This window comes from Lissotriton vulgaris, chromosome 8 (genome assembly GCF_964263255.1).
Source record: "Lissotriton vulgaris chromosome 8, aLisVul1.2, whole genome shotgun sequence".
NCBI lineage: Eukaryota > Metazoa > Chordata > Amphibia > Caudata > Salamandridae > Lissotriton > Lissotriton vulgaris.
The window spans coordinates 842,083,986-842,106,771 of record NC_141696.1 but is presented as its reverse complement, the minus strand read 5'-3'; the positions used below and the strand labels follow the sequence as shown (position 1 = coordinate 842,106,771).

Genomic DNA, 22,786 nt, shown 5'->3' with positions numbered 1-22,786 from the left:
GACTGAAGAACAGGACTTCCGTCTTATCTGCATTTAGATTTAGGCAGTTGCAGTTCATCCATTTGTAGATGTCCTTCAGGCACTCCTTGAATCCGAGAAAGGGGGACTCAGAATGTTCTATGAACGAAAACACCAGCTGGGTATGATCTGTTTAGGAGACTACTTTCACCCCCTGGGATGCGATGAGCGTTGCGAGAGGCCCCATGTAGATATGAAAAAGCAGTGGACTCAAAGCGGAGCCCTGAGGCACTACATACCTTAGAGGTTTAAATGCAGATTGAAAAGGTTGTAGATAAACCTGTTGAGTGCGGTCTATAAGATAGGACTGAATCCAGGAGAGTGCCACCCCACAGATACCCTGCTGATTTAATCTATCCAGTAGGATTGAGTGTCCTACCGTGTCGAATGCTGCTGACAGGTCTAATAAAACTAGCATATCAGAAGCTCCAGCATCCTCAGTCATTGTCACAGATTCTGCCACTTGAATAAAAGCTGTCTCAGTGCTGTAAACTGTCCGGTATCCAGATTGAGTCATGCAAGAGGTCATGTGTCTCAACATACTTGGCTAACTGACAATGTGCCAGTTTCTCTAGTATTTTTGCAGGAGCTGGCAATAGGGAGATTGGGCGAAAATTACTGAGCACAGCTGGATCCGCATTAGATTTTTTCAGTACAGGTAATAAGAATGCTTGTTTCCAGATACCCGGAAAGCTGCCGGTTTTTAGTGACTTATTCTAGATCTTGGTAAGTGTCGGGTTCAGCAGATGGGCCAAAGATTTAAAAAGCTGGGGAGGGCAGGGATCCTCTGGGGAGCTTGATTTGCATCTCAGGATTTCAGTCATAGATTCCTCGAGGGTTATGAGATCGAAATCTTGTTAATCTCAGGGTGATGCAGATCAGATCTTGTGCCTCAAATGTGGACCTGGCTATTGGTAGCATGTAAAGCCTTGCAGACCTCTGACACTTTGGTAGTTAGGTACCTTCCCAAAAGAGATGGGCAAGAATGTGGCGGTCTATGATACACCCAACTTCAAACACTCTGCTTCACTCTTTCTGGAAGCGCAGTTGTACTGCTAGGAGTACCTCAGAAACTTAGGCACTCCTAAACTCCACTCGCTCACCCTGAACATGCATTATGACCCCCCCCTTCCAAGTCATTTTCCCTTCCCAAATATATTCTATGCATATATCTTGAAGATAGTTTACATCCTTGCTTTTGATACTCAAGACTTGACTATAATGCTGAATTCCAGGCAATATGGATATACAAAATGACCACTCTGTCCACCCATGAGAATGGGTGGTGCTTATAGTTATGCATATCTGTTTTGACTGTTCCGAAGTTTATCACCAGCATGTCTTGCAGTGTAGGGCCAGCATGAAACCCACGAACTACCCAGATATTGTAGTACTTTCTAGACCATCAGAATATGATAACTTGATTCGAGATCTTTACAGTGTATATTTTCTATCCTGGCTGCATAGAATCGCCTTAGTTCTCAACCTGTCCCTCGACCTAAAATCTTGAGTTTATTAAGAACCCAATTGTCACTGACTTACTAACCCTTATAATGCGTTTTTTTAAATAACGTTTGGCTTGTTAATCTTTTGCTAACTAGTATAAAATATTATGTTTACAGATACACAGGGGCACCTTACTTTGCAGGGATTACAGCACTCAAAGTGGTAAGTCTCTTAGAAAAATGTTTTTTTTTTTGTTAAACCGTGAACAGTCCTATTTTTTATTATTTGTTTGATTATAATAGTTTGGTATTCCTACACTCCAGCGAAACGTTATGATTGAATCTTTGATACAGCAAAGGAGGAGGTATCAATCTGGGCCCTTGAAATTCAAGTCTGTTTAACATTACTCAGATTTTGGGTCTCTTTCTTAGCAGTCAGCCAGATTGCAGGCAACTCTGCTAATTTTAATGCAGTTGAGATCCTAGAAAGTGTTGTAGCTTCATGGTTAAATCCTATTGTAATGGGAGGTATAAAATAAAGTTATTAGCTTAAGGAGTCATATGTGGTCATGTGCAATCTTGTAACAAGTCTTGTAGTAGTTGAAATAGATATACCTAAAAGTACAAGTTCCTAACCCTCCTTAGAGTTAGCCTGTGTCTTTGGGACACCCTGTTTTCTGTCCTAGATTTTTAATTAGCAAATCATTGTATTCATGCATTCAGGGGAATTTTAGTCTTGACTCAGTTCTGTGGAGCTATTTGGATGAACACACCTACAAACAGTAATTTATGAAAGGAAAACCCATGAATGAAAAAGTTGTCACAGTGATATGGAGTAATCTGGTAACCCTAAACATAGTGGCTCTTGTACTGATCGTCCTTGGTCCTCTGCCTGCAGATGGCTTGCCAGCCTGCTCCTCTCTGGGCTTGGTGTCCTCTACGCCTATTCTGGACAGATTGCGGACTGTTGGTTCACCTGACAGCTGGTAACTGGGAGTGTTGTAACTGCAGTGTCCCTATGCAGCTTCTCTCTGAGCTGATTCGGTACTTCGTATAAATGTTTGACTTACTGTGTGCCAGCTTAAACAGCCGAGGGGTTTAGTGAAAGTGCTATGAATAGAAAAGTCACTTAGGCAAACGACTTTAACTATTCAGTTTCACTGTTATGAGGAAAAGACAACACCAAACATTTTCCTTATTCTTTTTCGCCCACCTCTGAATTTACTTCCCATTGTTTTTGTCCATTGGTCAAGGATTGTCACAGTTATAGGTAAAGTCCCAAAAGGTGTGTCATTATTTTAAACAGAAATCCTTGCATCATTCTGCTCTTCACTGCATCTAAAACTGCATGACAAATTCTCCACAAACATGGTAAGAACATAGAGCTTACATAATAGGGCTTGTTTTGTAATTTGGTTTAGTGTTTTTTAATATAATAACATTGATTGTATGAGGGCAGCTTAAAATTTTTCAATTTGTACTGCAAGTCAGAGAGTTTACGATGTGAGCACACACCACACTTGGGCATGGAAAATGTTCTAATTTCTCCAAAAATATTTCCACAAAACGAGCCATCCAAAAATAACACAGAAAAGCTTTTGAAAATTGAATTACAACACTACCCCAGAAGTTCCATGACAAACTTTTAGTTCTGGTTAATTTAGTTGTAAATGATAGATGAAATTGGATAGATATTCATATAGGTCTATTTAGCTCCTTAATGTGGAAGTTAAAATCCTGGCAAAGCTCTTGACATCCTGACTTCTCTATATCATCTCTAAGTTAGTACACTCTGATCAGTGCAGCTTTTTGCCAGGGAGCAGTATGGCTCTCAATTTAGTACATTTCCACGGGGTGTTGGGGCGGGGTGAGTGGAATTCACCTGGATGCTCTTTTCCCCTCGCTAGACGCTTGTATGGCCTTTGATACAGCCGGTTGGCTGTACCTTTTCGAAGTATTGGCCGGCATGGGCCTTTGGCCTCAAATTTTTGTCCTGGCTGTGACTTCTCTACACTGAGCCTCAAGCCCAGGTCATTGTCAATGAGAGGACTTCCCGAGTCTTCCATCTTTTGCACGGAATTAGACAAGATTGTCCACTCTCTTTACCCTCATACTGGAGCATTTGGCGGCCTGGATCTGAACAGATCTGTTGATTCAAGGGCTGCATTGGACCCAGCAATGGGGCAATACAGCTGGTAAGGATAATAGAAGGCTCCTGCACCTCTGGCAGACAGCCTGACATTAAGCCAGTGCTCTGACTATCCAGTTGGCCCTCTTTGTTCATGTGAGTGGAGCGCCAGACTATTCTTTGACCTGCTTCTTTGGTGACTAAAAGCTGATTATTCCCTCTTGTGCTAATTATCTTGTTTCCAATGGCAGTGGAGAGGGCTAGGGGGTTATGGTCACTGTAAAGTGTGGGAATCACGCTACCATTAGTTAACAGGGGGTGCAATCTCCGAGTGGTGAAATTGTAGTTTATTACTGACCCCCCCCCTCTCCCAATATAGGTAGGGATAATGGCAGAGACATGAGCTGGAACTGCACTGTGGGATAACAAAAGGGTATACAACAAACGCCCTCTATGATCCACTGCATTACCGTTGACATGATCTACTTCTTCTGGTACAGAGGATGCTGATGTCAAAAGCTGCAGGGTGCCTATCCTTGTATTAAAATCACCTGCGACAATTAGGTTAAATGGACCGAGTGACTAAGCATGTTTAACTGACAATTCGAGAAAACAGTGTGCGCAATATTCTATTATCCCTCACAGAAAAATTATTATTGTAAAAATAAATCATGAAGATGATGTGTCTGGGGCCCCACCTTAAACCAACGTCTTGCATGAACCACTCGCCTAGCGTTTATGGGGTTAACCCCTTCCATGCTCATGACAAGGTCAACTCGTCATGGGTTTTACCTGCTCTGTGCTTATGACGAGTTGACCTTGTCATGAACAATGGAAAATGTCAATTTCCAGCGCACAGTGGGAAAACGCCATTGAAGTCAAGGTGTTAATAAAGGTAAGCCACTCAACATTATCTAGTTTGGAGTGCATGCCCGCAAAATTCCAACTAAGGGATTGAAGTGGAATACCGACATTCCTAGTAGGAACACACAAAGGTGATGCATGACCACTCAAGCCAGGTCCCGGAGCAGTTGAACAAGAAACTGGGACAAAGTTAGCCCGATTCTTGAAACTGAGGGCAGGGTGGGGCACCCAGGGGCAACACAGAAAACAGCGGAGAGTCCGGAGACACTTAGAGTCGAGTTAATTGTGTTTTTGGGAGATGATCGGGGTAAAGGTATAACTGCATCCAAGAGCACATACAGTCTTTTTGAGTCGTTCAATGTCCTCTAGATTTGCAAGGGCTTGTAATCACTCAGTTGTCTAGAAAAGGGACACACATATAAAAAGCATTGGCAAAGCCAATCGCTCTTGGAAAACCTAGAGCTATAGGCTTTGTCAATGTTAATGTCTTTTAGCTATATGTTATGGAGTGAAGTGGATGTATGTGATGTGCAGTGGAATTATGTGCGTTGGAGTGGAATTGTGTGGCGTGGAATTGTGCGGTGCTGAGTGGAGTTATGTGCAGTGGAAATATGTGAAATGGTGTGTATTGGAATTATGTAGCTAGTAATTATGTGGTATTGAGTGTTGTAGAATTATGTGGAGTGGTATTTTATGTTGTTGAGTGGCGTGTAGTGGAGTGGAATTATGTGGTGTGTTGGTGAATTTTGTAGCATGATATGGAAGTCTGTGGTGTTTTTAACTCAAGTGTTATCACTGCCAAGAAAGGTGGCATTGAAATGTCTTACAACTGGCACTGAGAATAGTTAACCGTGAGTGGAGGAACCTCCATAATTATAGTAACTGATTTTCCAACATAGTGACCTACAGACTTCTCCACCTTATCTACCCTCCTAATATTTATGTATTGTACACATGCTCTGCGATAGGTCCCACTGGGTGGGGAGAAAGCACCCCAGTTTGTCAACAGGAAATGTGCCTTTTCCAAGTTTACCATTATAGCACAGTAATAATGTAGTTGAGTAATCCTCAACCACTTCTTTATATTATGTCCATGTGCAACTAACAGGCGTATCTGAGGCCACTTGTTCACTTTACATCCTTGTGCACCTAACTGGGTATCTGAGCCCTGAGTAATGTTCAGCATTTGTTTTAAAATTGAGTGAATGACTGCTGACTTGGCCCTGTGCCCTTTGGAACCTATCACCTGCAGATTTTGCACGGATCTCCCCCCAGTGAGCACTTAATTTGCCTACAAATGTGTCTGTGAGGGCCATCGCAGTAAGTAATAACTAGAGCCGGTAAAGTGTGGGGGCAAGGTGAAGGAGAGACATAGGACAAGAAGCCCTAAACTCCCCCTCGGAACACGAGGTAGCAAAGGCGGGGTCATGTTGTGCAGTCAGCAGGGTACTGAAGCTGTGCACAGTGTATAAAGAAGCAGTGGTTTTTTAATGAAAAAACGGCAACCTCACCCAGAAGTCAACGCTAAAGAAAACAATGCCCCATTAGGTTGGGAGCCGGATAGCAGGAGGGACAAAAATTATGTTTAGCCGATGCCCCATGAGGATAGGAGCCGGGTGGAAGGAGTATCGCGCCATGTGCCTTTTCCATTCGGCCGTGAGATTTTTTAAAAAGTAGTTCCGAAACCATCTACACAATTTTCACTGCGTAAGTTCAATAGTAGTTGGGGCAGTTGCGTAGGCAGGGCAAAAAATTGGAAGAGGTATGAGCTAGGTATGTGCTTGCCAAATGCTGAGACTGCAAAATGTTCTTGCGCGCCATCTGAGAGCCGAGTCCTAAAAACCAACATTGAAACTGGTCCCCTGTGGACCCAATTTCATGTCCTTAACTCTACTGGCAAATAACACTGACAGATTTCTGAACAATTAGTGTAAAAATGTTAAGTTAATGCATGTCTGTGATTTAGTTCCGGTTTATAGTTCACATATTTTAGTTGATCTTGCCTAGTAGTGGAACAAAGAAATCGCCACCATCACCAGAGAAATAAAGTATGATAAAAACTAGTTGAATACGGTACAACCTGTAACAACCGTGGCCATTAACCCTCCATATCACTTTGGTTACTGTGAATTCCTTAATGGTAGGGAAATAGACCTCATCTCACCTGGACCATGCTCAGGTTGTAAGAGGCCCCGCACTTTCCGTCGGTACCTCAAGCTACCTTCTGAGGCTTGGGGGAGGCCTCCCCCAAGCCTCAGAAGGTAGCTTGAGGTACCGACGGAAAGTCTATTCCCCTACCATTAAGGAATTCACAGTAACCAAAGTGATATGGAGGGTTAATGTCCACGGTTGTTACAGGTTGTACCGTATTCAACTAGTTTTATCATACTTTATTTCTCTGGTGATGGTGGTGATTTCTTTGTTCCACTACTAGGAGTGCAACTATTATAAGAGCAGAGGCCCTGATGAATGCTAAGGGATTAAATACCCGTCAGGCAGAAACATGTTGGCCCATTTCTAGACAGATCAACGTGTTGTCCCATTTCTAGACAGATATCTGTTACTGTCTCTTTTGCACTGTTCTGGTTTTTTAATTAGGAGGCGTGTCTTGTCCGCAGAATAAAGTTGTAAGGAGGACATTACATCCAATTTTAAGTCACTCAGTTTTTCTGTTGCACTTTTGTTTACTTTACCATCAAAAGATCAGTCATCATGGACGGTTTGTTTATTTTGGTGGACCAAATCCTAAAACAGCAATAAGGTGCGGTGCTTGATGTCCCAATGAACAGGGGACCAGCCTAATATGCACCTGGGTTTGGCCAAATGATAGGACTGATCATTGAGTCAATTTGATGGGAACCTTTACTAATTGCTTTGGATTAGTAAGCCATGTACGAATAACCCATAATGTGCCGGTCTCTTCTATGCATCTAGTGTTCACCCCTCTCTCTTTTTTCTGAAATACGCTGTCTCTATGTGATATATACACTCCGAGATCCTGTGGACTCGGTAACGACAGTGCAGCTTTAGAATTTAGCTGGTAGACCCCCTGTGTTTCGTGTGTTATACACTATAGGGTAATCAGGCAGTGCTCGATTGGCCCGTCTAATAGTTCAGTGTGTGAGTTGTTTATTTTGGCTGACTGTAGGCCGGTTTTATGGTCTGCTGGGCCAGTTTGTACTTTTGATTTACCTAATATTACCACAAACATTGGCTGCAGCAAGCACCAATCAATGCAGCCTTCAATGCCTCGCAAAACAATTATACCGCGTGCCTTTAAAAGTTCATAACTGCCCCGATTTGCAAACATGGGCCCCTTTTTAGGTCTTGCCTAGCGTTGCAGCACATGCGCTGCTCGCTGGCAAGAGATATTGTGGATAAGGGGTTTTCAGAAAGGGACTCTAAGCCCCACCACTCATTTTTATTGGCTTGGGTCTCCGTTTATGCTAAACGGTGTCCTGCCATTGGAAATGGGGAATTCTTGTTGCCACCCTTTCGCCTTTTCATCCGGCCCATCCGGACTGGCTCGTCTGCTTTGCGGCGGTCGCAAAGCAATTTCTTAGGGGGCCAGCTGTTTTCCCTCAGCCGTGTGTTTATTTTTCAATCGCGCTTTCACTTAAAGTGGAATTGCAATGCAAATATAGAAAAGCGGCTAAGTAAAAACAAATGCCCAGCGCTTGTTCATTGTTTGTGCGCGTGCAATGGGTGAAGTGTCAAAGCGTGTAATGTGTGACTTTTCAGTTTTTCGCTGTCCCCACTGCGCGTTTTTGGCTGCTTCTGTAGCGTATTGAGGGGGCTCCGCCCATCCCAACTCGAGCCATACTCGGCTGTCCAGCATTCTACTGATCCACCACGGATAGGACTGCCCCTTCAGGTATTGGTATATGCACACTTTTAACTTTTCCATGCTCAAGAACTAGCCATGTGCAGACATAAACACACTTAAACACAGTCAGGGCACCAAGCGTGTGCAGCACAGCACGCTCTGTGCTGAATGTTTTACGTAATGTTAAGGCTCAGCTGAGGTACGCTGCGGGTGGGACCTAGGTGAAATAATGCTGCAATGACCTTAAACGCTTTATGCGAGCACCAGTTACTTATGCCACAGGATGGTGGACCCTACGCCGTGCCCGCTTCTTCGAGCTCCAAAGGCGGCAGCTCTAGGCGCTACGCGACAACCTCTCCCATGATCAAGAACTAGCCATGTGCAGACATAAACACAGTTAAACACATTCAGGGCACCAAGCGTGTGCAGCACAGCGCGCTCTGTGGTAAAAGTTTTTTTTTGTAAAACATTTTATTGAGGCACGTAAAGCAATCCACATTATCTCCAAGCAGATATACACCATGTACAAAAAAAAGCAGGTAACAGAGACAGCAAAACAAGGTGTACATGTAATTGTCCATTAGGATCGCATAGCAGGATAGCATGTATACAGTAGTGTAGATTTTTTCTGATAAGGCAACAGAAATGAAAACATAGCAATATTAATTGAACGTAAATGAGAAAAAAAAGAAAAAGGGGAGAACGAAACAGAACTCCATGTGTGATTGTCTTGCGAGAACAACATTGCAATTCAGGCAGTATGACAATGTATAGTGCTATTGGCAGCAACCGCCCTTGAGTAAAGACAGACGATGTCTGACACCACCCTTTAAAGGTACAAGCAACCATCCGAAGCCAACATATGCGGCAGAGGACAGAACAGCCCCCCCCGTCGGATCCAGCACAGCACCCCAGCCTGCCACACCAGGGATAGATGGTTCCAGTGTCAGGAAGGAGGAGGAGCCCCCGGCCCACAAGAACCCGGCCACCACCCACCAGGAAAATGAGTGTGCCGCCACGAGGACAACACCAAAGCAGGGACAAAGAAGGAGGGTCCACGTCCTAACCCACCCCGGTTGGAGCGTTGGGATGCAGGGATTGAGAGGGTGCCACCTCCGCCCTCCCAGCCAGATACTGGCGATATGGACCCCAGATATCTAAGGGGCGGGAGGATGTCGGAAGCTGTTCCGAATACTCCACGCTGTTCACATTGCAGAATGCGACGCTCCTGAGCCATGACGCGACTGTAGGAGCGCGTCGCGAGCACCAAAGCAGTGCCACCTCTCTCTTGGCCAGCAGGAAGCAAATGGACGCCAATTTGCGAATTTTGCGAGGGAAATTGGACACATACCCCAGCAGGGCAATCTCAGGCTTGACAGTCAGTGATAGATCCAGTATTTCACCCAACGTTCTGTGCACCTCAACCCAGTAAGTGTACAAATTCGGGCAGGTCCAGGAAAGGTGTGCAAAGTCAGCCTGAGGGGCGTTGCACTTAGGGCAAGTGTGGGGTCTGGTGGGGTCAATCCTATGTGAGAGCGCCGGAGTGTGGTACAGTCTTCGAAGAAATTTAAAATGTATAAGTTTGTGTTTGCTATTTATGGAGACCTCCCTGGTCATTAGACAACACGCCTCCCATTGGTCATCTGTGATCTGTGTGCCTATGTCAAGTTCCCAAGCGGTGCGAACCGCAACATCTGACGAGGGAAGTGAAAACAAGCACAGCTTGTAAAGTTTGGACACCATGTGGGCCCCTGATGTGGTCTGTATGATGTGTGTAAGGGCTGCGGTATCATCTGGCGGGAGAGGGAATGTATCGAAGGTGGCTCTCAACAGCGCCCGCACTCTTGTAAGAATGAATGTGTCCATAAATGTACAATCAGTGAAGCGGGGGTCCGCAGTGATTGTGAAAACATGGCCTTTGGGGAAGAGTTCGCCAATTGTGTGCAGCTGGAATTTCGACAGTGATCTGCTTACAACCGCTTTGCCCGTTATGGGGAGCCAATGGGCATTTGGCAGCGGGAGGGCGGAAGAGTATAGCGTGTCTACTTGAAGCAAGCGTCTGAGCTTTTCCTCAAGCCCAAGTCGTTGTGGTTAGCGGGACTATGTCCCGCGGTTCTCGGGGGAGGCCCCTGGGAAGAATCGTCGCGAGGCTCACCGGGAGCGCAGCGTCCGCTTCAGGCCGTAAATGTGGAATCCTGGCATCAGGATGATACCAAGAGTGAGCTTAGGAACACTGGGCGACCAGGTAGTAAAGGTAGAAATTCGGGACCCCAAAGCCACCCCGCTCTTAGGGCAGAGTTAGCGTGCGCCAGGCTAGTCGTGGGCGTTTCCCCCCCCATACTAATCTCAGCAAGGCTGTACGCAATTGAGTAAAAAAAATCTTGGTAAGAGGAATCGGAATGTTATTGAAAAGGTACAAAAATCGTGGGAGGACAACCATCTTAACAATGGCAATGCGCCCAGCCATGGACAAAGGGAGACGGAACCACCTGTCAGTGTTATCCTCCAGAAAGTCGAGGGCTCGCCCATAGTTGAGGCGGATAATGGACACAGTGTTTAGGTGTATGTGAATCCCCAGATACTTGACGGACTCTTCGCTCCACTCCAGTGGGAGGGAGCAGGGCCACTGCGCGGTAGCAGGTGTGAGGGGAAACAGTTGTGACTTGTGCCAATTGATCCTAAGACCAGAGTACTCGCCAAAGCGAGCAATCTCGGATAGCAGGGGTTGCAGATTGGTCTCCGGGGTACGGACATATAAGACCATGTCATCCGCATAGAGCGAAACCAAGAGAGGGCCCGTGCGGAACTGCAGCCCTCTGTGTAGATGTTTTTCCTGTAAGTGTCTCACCAGGGGGTCCATTACCAGAATAAAGAGCAAGGGAGACAAGGGGCACCCTTGGCGGATGCCTCTGGACAGCGCAAATCTGTTGGTAATAGTACCGTTTAGTCGAATGCGGGCCGCGGGAGCAGTGTACAGCAGCTCCACCGTCGCGACAAACATCGCGGGCATGCCCATCCTGCGCATCACATCCAGAAAAAAGGGCCACTCTAGTGTGTCAAAAGCTTTTTCGGTGTCTAAAAAGACCGCGGCAGCGGGGGTGGCCGGGTCGATTCTGTGTAGGACCGAAAAAATAGTGCAAAGGTTCAGTGATGTTGACCTCTGAGGGACAAAGCCCGATTGCGCTGGTGAGATAATGGTGTTAACCAGCAACGCTAACCGCATCGCCAGCGCCTTTGCCAAGATCTTATAGTCCAGGTTTAGAAGTGAAAGTGGGCGATAAGATCTGCAGATCGTGGGGTCGCGTCCTGGTTTGGGCAGTAAGACTATGACCGCTTCGCAAAGCGTCGGGGGAAGAATACCAGAGTCCTAGGGCCTCGGCGTACACCTCCATAAGTATGGGCACTAGTTCTTCCTTATATTCCTGATAAAAATCGTCCGTGAAGCCATCAAGGCCAGGCGCCGAGGACCCCTTTAAGGAGTCGATCGCTTCCACAATCAGTTCTGGAGTGATGGGATGAGCCAAGTAATCTTGCATGTATTTTTCCAGATACACCATGGCGATCTCGTTAATGTACGGCCCCGGGTCTCGACAGTCTGTTGTAAGGGCAGTTTTGTAAAGCTGACGATAGTATGCCTGAAAGGTGTTGCAAATGGCGGGGGTAGTAAAATGGCGGACGCCCTGCGCATCCGATATTTCTGTAATATACGCCGCCTGTCGGGGAGGGCGCAATAGCTGAACCAGCAATCTACCTGGTCAATCGCCCTCACCGTACTGGCGCGCTGTATGATATTTGCTCAAGTACTTCAATTCCTTGTCTGCCGCGTCCCTGAAGTCTAGGAGTAATTCTAGGCGGCGTGCCTCGTGGTGTGGGGAAGGGTCAGAGAGGATCACGTTCTCAACAGCCAACAACTCCTTCTCCAGGTGGGACAAGGTAGTACGGATATCTCGCAGCGCCCCAACATGTTTGGTGATGCAAACCCCTCTTATAGTACTGTGCTAAAAGTTTTAATTTACGTTATGGCTAAGCTGAGGTACGCTGCGGGTGGACCTGGGTTGAATAATGCTGAAATGATTTTAAGCGTCTTACGTGAGCACCAGTTACTTATGAGAAAACAACAAGAACTAGCTCTGTTAGTGTGCTATGTGTCTGTTTGGGAAACCGTTTGGTTTTTTTATGCAGTCCCTCACCCACCAACCTAGTTGGTGGCATGCTTCATCATCAGGCCCAACCCAAGGCACCAAGTGTGCCTAAGGTGTGCTGCGACGCCAGGCTACTGCGGAGCGGGTTTTGTTGAATCGTGAGTGTGCTGTGCAGGTGTGTTGCGTGGGGTTTTAAAATATTGTCCTACGGGTCCCAAAAGTTACTTTATTGGTGGGCCCCAGGCAGTAGTTAAAAACAAAGGCTTGGGACGTGCATGGTAGACTTATGGTCTCCAGCGTCCAGTGTGGTCGACTAGTTTCAGCCAGGCCTTTTCTTATACTGGCTTTCTTCAGGACCTATTATGTGTAAGGGTGTTACAGGGATCTATATGTTTGTCATTGCCCTGTATGTGCAGCACGCGCTAAGGTGCTTGTATATGTGAGAGGTATTTCCTTTCAGTTTGTACCTGTAAGGGATTTAAAGAGAGAGACAAAAAACAGGACAAACAAAAGACACATAATGTTAAAAGCACGTAATATTCAGCCACATACACAAGTGGGTCTGCACCAGGTGTCTAAACGGGTGAGCGAATAAGGCGGTAGTGTTTGGCGCTTGTGGCGGAATGTGGCATTTAGCCGATTTCATTATATATGCAATATTGATGCTAGTGCCTAGATGCGGTCAATCATTGTGGTGGAGGAAGGGTTAATGGTGCGCTGCTTACACCTGTCCTCAGGGGACAAACTCCATGGACCTCTGCCGGAGGGCCGGGACCTTTTAGCACTCTGGAATTTGTGGAGAGAAAAAGAATATGAAATATCTAAGACAGGCTGAGGCCTTGCGCTATAAGCGGTAAAGGAATGCACGCTCAGTCACGGCCAATGGCAGCGTGACTGGCGGCTGTACCGCGAGTGGGGGCCGGCCTCTTCACTTACTTCGCATGGTCTCCAGACCCGAAGGAAACCTGTTGTCTGGTCGCGAGCTAAGGTGGAAATGAGCTCCTGGAGTTGCAGCGTTTAAATACCATTTCGGTATCACAGGTGCAGCTCATAGCCACCGGGCGGGGCCTGGCTCTTGCGCTGCTCACAGGGGGGTGTCGGGGGGGGGGGGGCTGTGTGAGTAGTGTTCTTCTGGCACTCGCGCTACTCACAGGGGGCGTGTCTTTCTGTGGAACTAGACAGAGAAAAAAGATAAGTACTTCGGGGTCCAGATGCGGTCAGTGTTCTAAATGCCACATGGGAAAAGTGAGGCGCACCGTGGTGGTGAGCATAGGGCAAAGTGTAAAATGCTCGTGTCTCCCGATAATGGGGGCCGCATTAAGGGCCAAATGTCAGAAACACAATAGGAGCCAAATAAATCAATAGCCCATGTCTTTGGAAATAGGGAGGGGGGGGTTAGCTCGATAACACCTAATGGATCCAGGTTGTGGTAACATATGCTGCCCTAAACCCTGAGTCATGTCGACTACCTAGAGAGGAGGTTTAGGTACGGCGATGTGTGTGTACTAGGTATGGTTGACTGCCAGTGAAGGTACATGTTCATTTCTTGAGGCTATTCCAGGGGATGTCATCATTTAGTCCCTAGGTGTGGGTGGACAGTCTGTAAATCCAACGCTGTTCTTTGGATAATAGGTTTTTCTCATTGTCAGTGGGGTGGACCAGAATCTGTTCAATTACTGTCCACCTTACATCATTGGGGGTGTGTCCTATCCTAAGGAAGTGGTCCGTTAGTCTGCTGATGGACATTTTGCAGCGGATCGTGCTTCTGTGTTCTGTGATCCGTGTGCGTGTAGAAAAAGGTAGGGCTAGGACCTTTCTCAAGATTTGCCCGGCGCTAACCGCCCTTGTACCATTCAAATTACCAAGCAATGAGGCAGGCGCCGGAGACCAGAAGGCAGGAAAACAGAAGTTTATTCCGACGGAGCAGAACACATCAGATCAGACAACAAGGTATCGTCTCGAGGTGCTCTAACAGCCTCTCGGAGGCCTGGCCTCTTATACACTGGTTTATGGCATGTGACCTTTCTTTATTACAATCAGAACTTTGTAAAGCAAGGAAAAGACATCCCCGTAATTCTCGTGTCAATCCCACCCCCATATACCTTCACAATAGAGGTCCTCAACCTGCTGATAAGAGGAGGGGGTCATCACGCAGCTGAGTGTTTCGCCAAGTCTTAGGATGTGTGCGCCTGATCATATCCCAGGGGGTGGGGAGGCCCTGATCAACAGTGTGTCCTTTGAAGAGGGGCGATTCCATACAATGAGAGGCAGTAAATGGTATCTCCCGGCTTAGGCAATGGCCTCGGACCTGTGTGGACAGTCGGACACGGGGTGAGGGGCCATCAATGGAGTGGTATTCATGCTGCGTGGACAATCCAGTGCGGAGGGAAGGTTTATCAACAGAGGGGCATTCATGGGAGGAGAGGAGGTGTTGGTCAGGCGCTGGCGTGACTCCCAAGGACAGGGTCATGCAGAAGGGTCATGCTCATGAGGGGGAGGGGGAGCCAGGGTGCGCGGAGGATGCTTGCTGGGTCAGAGGGGCGCGCTGGCGATCGATCGTGGACAGGGAGACCATGATATCTAAAATGGCTGCCGTGCACGTAGTACATAGGTGACAAGCTGGCGCAGATGATGTTCAGATCGCAAACTAAAATTCCACAGTCCTCCCTTTTAACATGTCTCGCCAACTTGTCAGTTTGGGTTTATCCCCATAAGGCCACGTATCTCTGCTTCATAGAGGGGACTCATGTGCTCATTTCGGAAGTCCAAAGTCTTTGGGCACATACAGTTGGAAACAAGGCCGCACAAAGATGGCAGACATTGGATACCTAAGCAACACCCACATAGTATCACAACAGGTATCAGCACGAAGGAAAACAACCTCCAACCCCAATTCTTCAAAGTGTCCCAAAACCAGCTCCCGAGCGACCATCCTTCTTGTGGAGAGGTGTGGCTCAATGGTTAGAGGCGGCAGACCCGAGTGCAGAGAACGGCCCGGGACCAGGGTTCGATCCCCGACGCGGCAGGGTCTTGGACCAGGATCAGCGGACTGATAGTTCTCGCATCGGTGCCTACTCCGACCAGGGAGCACACTCGGCAACTCTGGGCATTAGCTTGCCTCATCTCCACAACGGCCCCACACAAACGCCGGGGATGCCTGGTTTCACCTTGGAGACCCCCAGGAGGGACTATCTCACAGGGAAAGCCAGGACGGGTTCCCCAGCGGTCTATAGCGCTACGAGGCCTCCGGGTAGCAGTGCGCTTTACAAGACACAACAATTTACAATTTGTTCTTGGTGAACCTCCGAGGAAAGTCTGTGGAGGTGCTCAATGGCTTTGTAGACTGAAGGCGAGTTATCTGGCACGTAGGTGCAGCAGCTAGATCCGATGATGCGGCATGCTCCTCCTCGGTCGGCTAGGACCACGTCTAGGACAAGACGATTTTGCAGGGTCACAAGGCGGACCGCCTGAAGCTCCGCAGTGTTGTTGGCGAGGATGCCAGCCGTGATGTTGATCGTTGTTTCTACTGCCTGGGTCAGGTGTCGGATAGCGCGGCTGTTTGCCATTGGGCCCCACAGAGGAACAAGTCCCTTTGCTGCATCTAGGAACTGAGCTCCAGTGGAGTCGGCTTGTTCCATGTCATCTGCACGCCTCTGCCGGTGATGGTTAGCAGGGGCTACATACGTGGGGGGAAGGATGAAGGCAATGTAGCAGGTACCCTTCCAACCTTTCGGGAGCCAGGTGTAAGCTTTGGTGCCGCACACAAAGTACATATTTGGAGAAGCAACAAAGGAAGGGGGGTCAACTGAGTCCAATGTTCTGGTGATTCGGCAGGCACTGTGACCCACCAGCTGTGTTCCGTGGCCTTCAAGACACACAAGACCTGTGACATTGATAACGGACAGGGCCACAGTCAGAGTGGCGGTAGTTTGTTTTTGCAGATGAGAGAAGGTGGTTCTGGCTGGATTGTGGAGCACCTGTACTTCGACTCGTTCCTTGGCTGGAATGTCTTTAAGGAAGGTGGCGCCTGTGAGCGCAGGACACAGGGCAGCAGGGGTCTTTCCGGTTTTGTTCAGCCAGAACCCAGAGTAGAAGTGTGACACTGTCCGGCTGGAGGTGGCGTTGTCCTTGTGGCTCTCTTGCATGAGTATCAACCAGGCGAGGCAAGAGCCGTGAACTGAGAAAGGTGAAGGGATGAAGGGGATGGAGTGTCCAGTGGCATGCGGGAGCAACCCGCAGATCCAGCAGTTCGTAGCATTTGCAGCAAGGTTGTGTTGGTGCAATAGTTGCACGAAGGAATTGTTCCAGAATTCCCTGCGCCTTTCTCGGAGCTGAGGCGACAGAGAGATTAGGTGATGCTCTTTCAGGGGTGTTGGCTGTGCAGTAGGTAGCAATGCCTCATGAGCCGGTGTGCTTTCCTCCAGAATCCAGAAGGAGGTCATGAGGAGGAGGCAGAAGAGGAAGACAATGAAGAGTGCGATTGTCCTTGATTTGTGCAAGTTGTCAGTCTTTGGATTTCTATACTGGGTATTTCCTGTTGCTTCCATCATCTTCTTATCTGGCGCTTCCATCATCTTCTTATCTGGCGCTTCCATCACCTTCAAGGGGCTCGGTAGTGGGCAGAACCACAGACTTCGTTTAGCTTCTCTCCCGGTAACCCTTGGATGCTTAGGTCACCGTTCTGAGATTCAACTTAGTCCGTGGTCTACTTAGCCGAAACTCCCTCCTTTCGACGCAGGAAATACCCTTCTCTGGATGGCACAGTGGGATCAGAGAATTTTGCAAGTTCGAGTGCCTCAGTATCGGGATAACAGTCCAATATCGGTCGGTCTTTGCTCAGGAGCTCTTCTTGGGTGCTGACGTTTTCTGTCGTGGCCAGGTTCGCGGAGACCTTCCGGCAATGATGTGCGTGCAGCCAGTGCTTCTTCCCCTCCACTCGAAGCGCCGTTCGGGTCGTAATCAGCACTTGCCAGGGGCCCGTCCACCGCGGTTCCAGACTCTTGGTCCGCTGGAAATTTCGTATCAACACGAAATCTCCCGGTTGGATGTCATGGCCGGGGCCCCTGGAAGCATCGGGGATGGCCTGCTGCACCTGTTGATGAATGACAGACAACGTCTTAGTTAATTTGCACAAATAATCAGACAGTAGGACGTCCGGGACGTCATGAATGGAGGTCGGTTTGGGAGCGGTCCAGAGGTTCATCGGTCGCCCGAATACGACCTCATAGGGGGTCAAATGGTGTTTAGTGGGAGTGGAGCGCATTGATAGCAAGGCCAAAGGGAGAGCGTCCGGCCATTTAAGTCCGGTGGTTGCCACTATTTTTGACAATTTCAACTTCAATGTGGCATTGTGGCGCTCCACCAGACCGGCGGATTGGGGGTGGAAGACCGCATGAAACCTTTGCTTCACCCCCAACCCCTTTAGGATTAGTTGGATAACCTCAGCTATGAAGTGGGGGCCATTGTCGCTCCATAAAATTCGACAAAGGCCATAGCGAGGGAAGAATTCCTTCAGTAGTACTTTGGCAGTAGTCATGGCAGTGTTGTCACGGGTTGGATAGGCCTCTACCCATTTGCTGAAGGCACATACGATGACTAGTACATACTTCAGGCTTTGGCATCTCTCTAGTTGGATGTAGTCCATCTGGAGGACCTCAAAGGGGTGATTGGGGGTCCCAAACCCTCCCCGTGGTACCACAGTTCCTTTCCCGGGGTTGTGTTGCAGACAGATAAGGCACTGCTGAACTAGGCGTCTGGCCGAGTCAGGGATTTTGTCGTTGTGCCAGACTTTGGAAATGAGTTCGATCATGGGTGCAGATCCTATGTGTGCGGGGGAGTGTGCCATCGTCAGTATGGGGATCAGATATGAGTCGGGCAGCAACCATTTGTTTGCATCCTTCGTTCGCCAGCAGCCCTCCTCCTCCTTCAAACCCACCCTTGCCCACTTAGTCAGCTCGTGAGGGGTGCTGGCCGACTGTATGTCTCTGATCATTACCCTTGTGTCACTCCATTTTTCTGCTTGTGACCTGGTCACATACATGCGTGTCACCGTCCTATTCTCAGCTGTGGTTCGTGCAGTGATGTCGGCCAATGCATTCCCTTGTCCGACTAAGTCTGTCACCCTTTTGTGTGCCTGACATTTGATCACCGCTAATCGTTTGGGGAGGAGAACTGCTTCAATCAGAGCGGAGACTAGATCTCCGTGGAGGATCGGGGTGCCGTGGGACGTCAGGAATCCCCTCTCCCTCCACAGGAGTCCAAAATGATGGACCACTCCGAAGGCATACTGGCTGTCTGTATATACGTTCGCGGTGGTCCCTGTGGCTATGATGCATGCTCGTGTGAGGGCTATCAGCTCTGCTGCCTGGGCAGATCGTTGTGTGATGCAGGCTGTCTCAACTACTGTTCGGGCTGTCGTTACTGCATAGGCAGCTGAAGTGGTGCCATCTGGAAGTTTGATGTATGAGCCGTCTACCCATAGCTCTCCATCGGGGTCAGAAAAAGCAGTGTCTCGGAGGTCAACCCTACTCCTAGTCTGTTCGTCCGTGAGAGTCACACAGTCGTGTATGGGAGGCACGTCGGGGTCATTTTCAGGCAGGGGTAACAATGTGGCAGGATTCAAAGTCGTGCATCTCTTTAGTGTGATGTGGGGTGCAAGCAGAGTCAACTCGTACCCTGTCAGTCGTGCGCTAGTCAGGTGTTGGGTCTTTGTCTGGTTCAAAAGGGTGTCGACTGCATGGGGTACTAACACAGTGAGGGAGTTTGAAAGTACAATTCCTTCGCTCTGGCGGATAGAGACAGCAGCGGCAGCTACTGTTCGAAGGCAGGCAGGCAAAGCTCTGGCTACAGGATCAAGAGTGGCGGAGAAGTAGGCACAAGGGCGTTGCTTAGGACCAATTGATTGAGTTAGGACAGACAATGCACACCCCTCCCTTTCGTGGGTGAAGAGGGAGAAGGGTTTGGAGTAATCCGGGGTTCCGAGGACGGGTGCTGAGCAGAGTGCATCCCGTAATTCCTTAAAGGAGGCTTGACACTCAGTGGTCCAAGGAAGCGAGGAGGGGACATCTTTGGTCAGCAGGGCAAGTAATGGTTTCACAATGAGGCTGTAATTAGGCAACCACTGTCTGCAAAAAGAGGTTAGGCCAACCAAAGAGCGGACCTGCTTTTGTGTTTTTGGGATGGGGGTGTCTAGGATGGTTTGGATTCGGTCGGGTGTAAGTTTCCTCCCTTCTTTGGACAGAAGATGGCCTAGGTAAGTCACTTGTGGCTGGCAGAACTGTAACTTCTTTTTGGAGACTTTATGGCCATTTTCTGCAAGAAAGTGTAGGAGTTGGACAGTGGCTGTCGTGGCAAGTGGGGTGGTGTCGGCCGCCAAAAGGATATCGTCGACATATTGGATCAACACCACTCCATCTGGTAGCTGGAAGGCATCTAGCTGTCTTTTGAGGGCCTGGCTGTAAATGCTGGGACTTTCAGTGTACCCCTGGGGAGCTCTACAAAATCGGTACGAGCGGGATTTTAAAGTGAAGCCGAAGAGATAACGGCTGTCTGGATGAATGGGGATAGAGAAAAACGCGTTCTTAAGGTCGATAACAGTGAAGGTGGTGGCAGTGGACGGGATGAGGGTCAGAATGGTGGTGATATCAGAGACTACAGGATATTGGGGTACAACCACTTTGTTAATCTCTCGCAAGTCGATGATGAAGCGGTACGCTTTCTCATCTCCTTCACCTTGCTTCTTAACAATAGGTAGGATTGGGCTGTTGCAGACGTTGCTAACCACCTCTTCAACCACTCCTGCATTTACCAGAGACTGAATGATCGCTACCAGTGCCTTCTCACCCTCTGGCGATATCCGATATTGCGGGAGTTTCGGGAGCATAGCGTCCTGTCGTACAGTTATGTGAATAGGATCAATCATCATTCGCCCCACATCAGAGTCATTTTTGGCCCACAGGTACGGAGGCAGGGTGTCAAGCAGGGACAGGTCAGCGTCAGTTATGGAGCACATGTGTCGTGGGGGACGGGATCTGGGCATGTCTGGGTTGTCGTACAGGATGACTCGTATTCCATCTGGGGAACACCTAATGGTAGCTCGAAAATGTTTCAGTAAGTCAATGCCCATAATGGCGTCAGGGGAGTTGGAGGAGAGTAGAAATGTCGCGTCAGTGGTGTTGTTTTCTAGGTCAAAGGTAATAGGTACGGACAGGGGGTTAGTGGAGGGCGTTCCATCGAAACCTATCGACGTTATGTGTGAGCCAGACAAGGGTGCCCTTGGAATCAGTCGTTTTGATAACACACTACGTGTCGCCCTAGTGTCTACCAAGAATGGGGACTCTGTACCCAGGACCTTAGCGGTGACATAAGGACCTTGCTGGTCAACACAGAGCTCGACTGGATCCCTCCCTTGCCCCTGGCAGTCCTATGCAAAATCGGGGGCATTTTCACCTTCGGATAGCTGATATTGGTTCTGTCGGGGACGGTCAAATGTGTTCAGTCTCCCTGATCTGTCATTGTTGGTGTCGTTGGGGTTCCCTCGTCCCTGTACTCTATTCCTCGGACCACCTGCCACATCCCTGGAATCCCTATTTCTATTCATCTCTAGCAGAACCGGACACTGGGATTTCCAATGGCCGAACCCTTTGCAGAAGGCGCATTGGTCATTGCTAATGTCTCTACGTCCAGTGTGGGGTGCTGGGGTGTGATCTTTAGGAGGTAGATCTCTGGGGGTGGTTGATTGGTAGTTCCCCCTTTGGTGTTCCCGTCCTACCGCTATACCCTGTATCTGGGCTATCATTACCCTTTCCTTTAAATCTTTCTTCTTTTTCTCGGACGCCCTATCATTCTCATTCTTTTGGTGCTCGTAATACTGAGCCATCTGAAGGATAGCTGCGGGTTTGGAGGCCCCCCAACTACTCTCACTCGTCTGCAGTTTTTGGGAGACTTCTTGTGTTAGGCCCTTTACATAATTTTGTACAAACAGGTGCTGTCCGGTTGCGGTGGTCATGTCTTGGCCACTGTAGTCGGAGAACACTGTCTCGAATCGGGAGAAGTATTCTGACACATCTTCCTGGGGTTTCTGTCGACAGGCCGTGACTATCGACCAGTCTACCTTTCTTTCCGGGATCAGTGTTTTTAACTTCTGAACTAGTTTGTCTGGGAGTTCCAGTATGTCCTTCACTGGTTTCCTTCCTGGCTCTCGCTGTCTATCTAGTTTACCGAGTTGGTCCCAGGTATGTCCAAACAGGTCCGTGTGGTCAGCCTTCCGGATTTGCTTCCACACGTCAGCTGGCAGGCATAACCCAAAGAACAAGTCAATGTCCGCTAAAGTCATTATTGTCGAACCCAAGGCTGTGCCTAATTCGGTATAAAATGCCGTTGGGTTCTTTCTTAAATCGGGCAGTGTTTGTTTGAAGGTTAGGATATCCTGTCGGTCCCATGGTTGGTAAACCCAATTGTACACAACCCTCCCTTTTGCATTTTCATTATTGATATCATCGCTTGTTCCCTGGCCCCGTGGCGGGATCCAGTAAGGGGCCGCTTCTCTGATGGGCATCATAGTATTGGCTACTGCTACTGGGGTTGTTTCAGGGACTGTAACCTTGGTTTCTGGTTTTTGTTCCGTGAGGTGGCGGAAGACCTCAAGCATCTGCATGAAGAGCTCCGTCGCCTCACATTCAGTCCCATCCCCAACATCAATCTTCCTATACAGTGTTGTTAGTTTAGCGGGGCCCTTACTTCGATACCTATCTTCATATGCGTTCAGGGTGTGGTAGCTGAATCGCAAGATGAAATGCCGTCTGTGGCTGTCGGCATGTGAATTATATACGCTCATTGTGTAATCTTCGCTCTCCCTTCGTTCTACTAATGTCTTTGCTATTTTGTCGATCCCATCCCGCTCATCTTTGCTCAACCTATTTGGTCTGGCTGGTGGTTGTTTACTAGCCTCGGGGTCGTCTGACGATGTTGTTAATGTGGCCGGTGCGGAGGCCGTGAGGGCCGGTGCACTAGCGCCAAGGTCGTTTTCGTTTACACTTAGGGCCCGCGGGTGTTGCTGGCAGGGGGCATACGGAGGGGGCATGTAGATGATTGGGGGACCTAGTAGTAACTCATCGTTCGCCCGCTGTTTGGAGGGTAATTCAGGGTAGAGCGCAGAGGGGGTCCTAACAGGATATTGGCCTGTCGACCCTGATTCTTGGTTTTGTGTAGCTTCCTTTCTTTCTTTTATTTCCTCTTCTAGTTGCTTTGCGGCCAGGTGGGCTGCCTTTCGTAATTCTTTCCCTATTTTTGCTTCTTCTCTTTTCTTTCGTTGTTCCGTTTCTTTGCGCCACATGCCGATACTGTCGAGCATAGTGGGCGTAGT

General features: G+C 48.5%; 1 protein-coding gene across 4 annotated transcripts in view; it reads left to right on the top strand.

Annotated features, from left to right (window-relative positions):
• NAXD (NAD(P)HX dehydratase) overlaps nucleotides 1–22,786 on the top strand; it is a 366,910-nt gene that overhangs the window by 187,613 nt on the left and 156,511 nt on the right. For all 4 annotated transcript variants that reach the window (XM_086934749.1, XM_086934752.1, XM_086934751.1 and 1 more), the window contains one exon: nucleotides 1,641–1,686. In XM_086934749.1, the coding sequence (XP_086790875.1) occupies nucleotides 1,641–1,686 (46 nt within the window). The remainder of the gene's footprint in view (nucleotides 1–1,640; nucleotides 1,687–22,786) is intronic.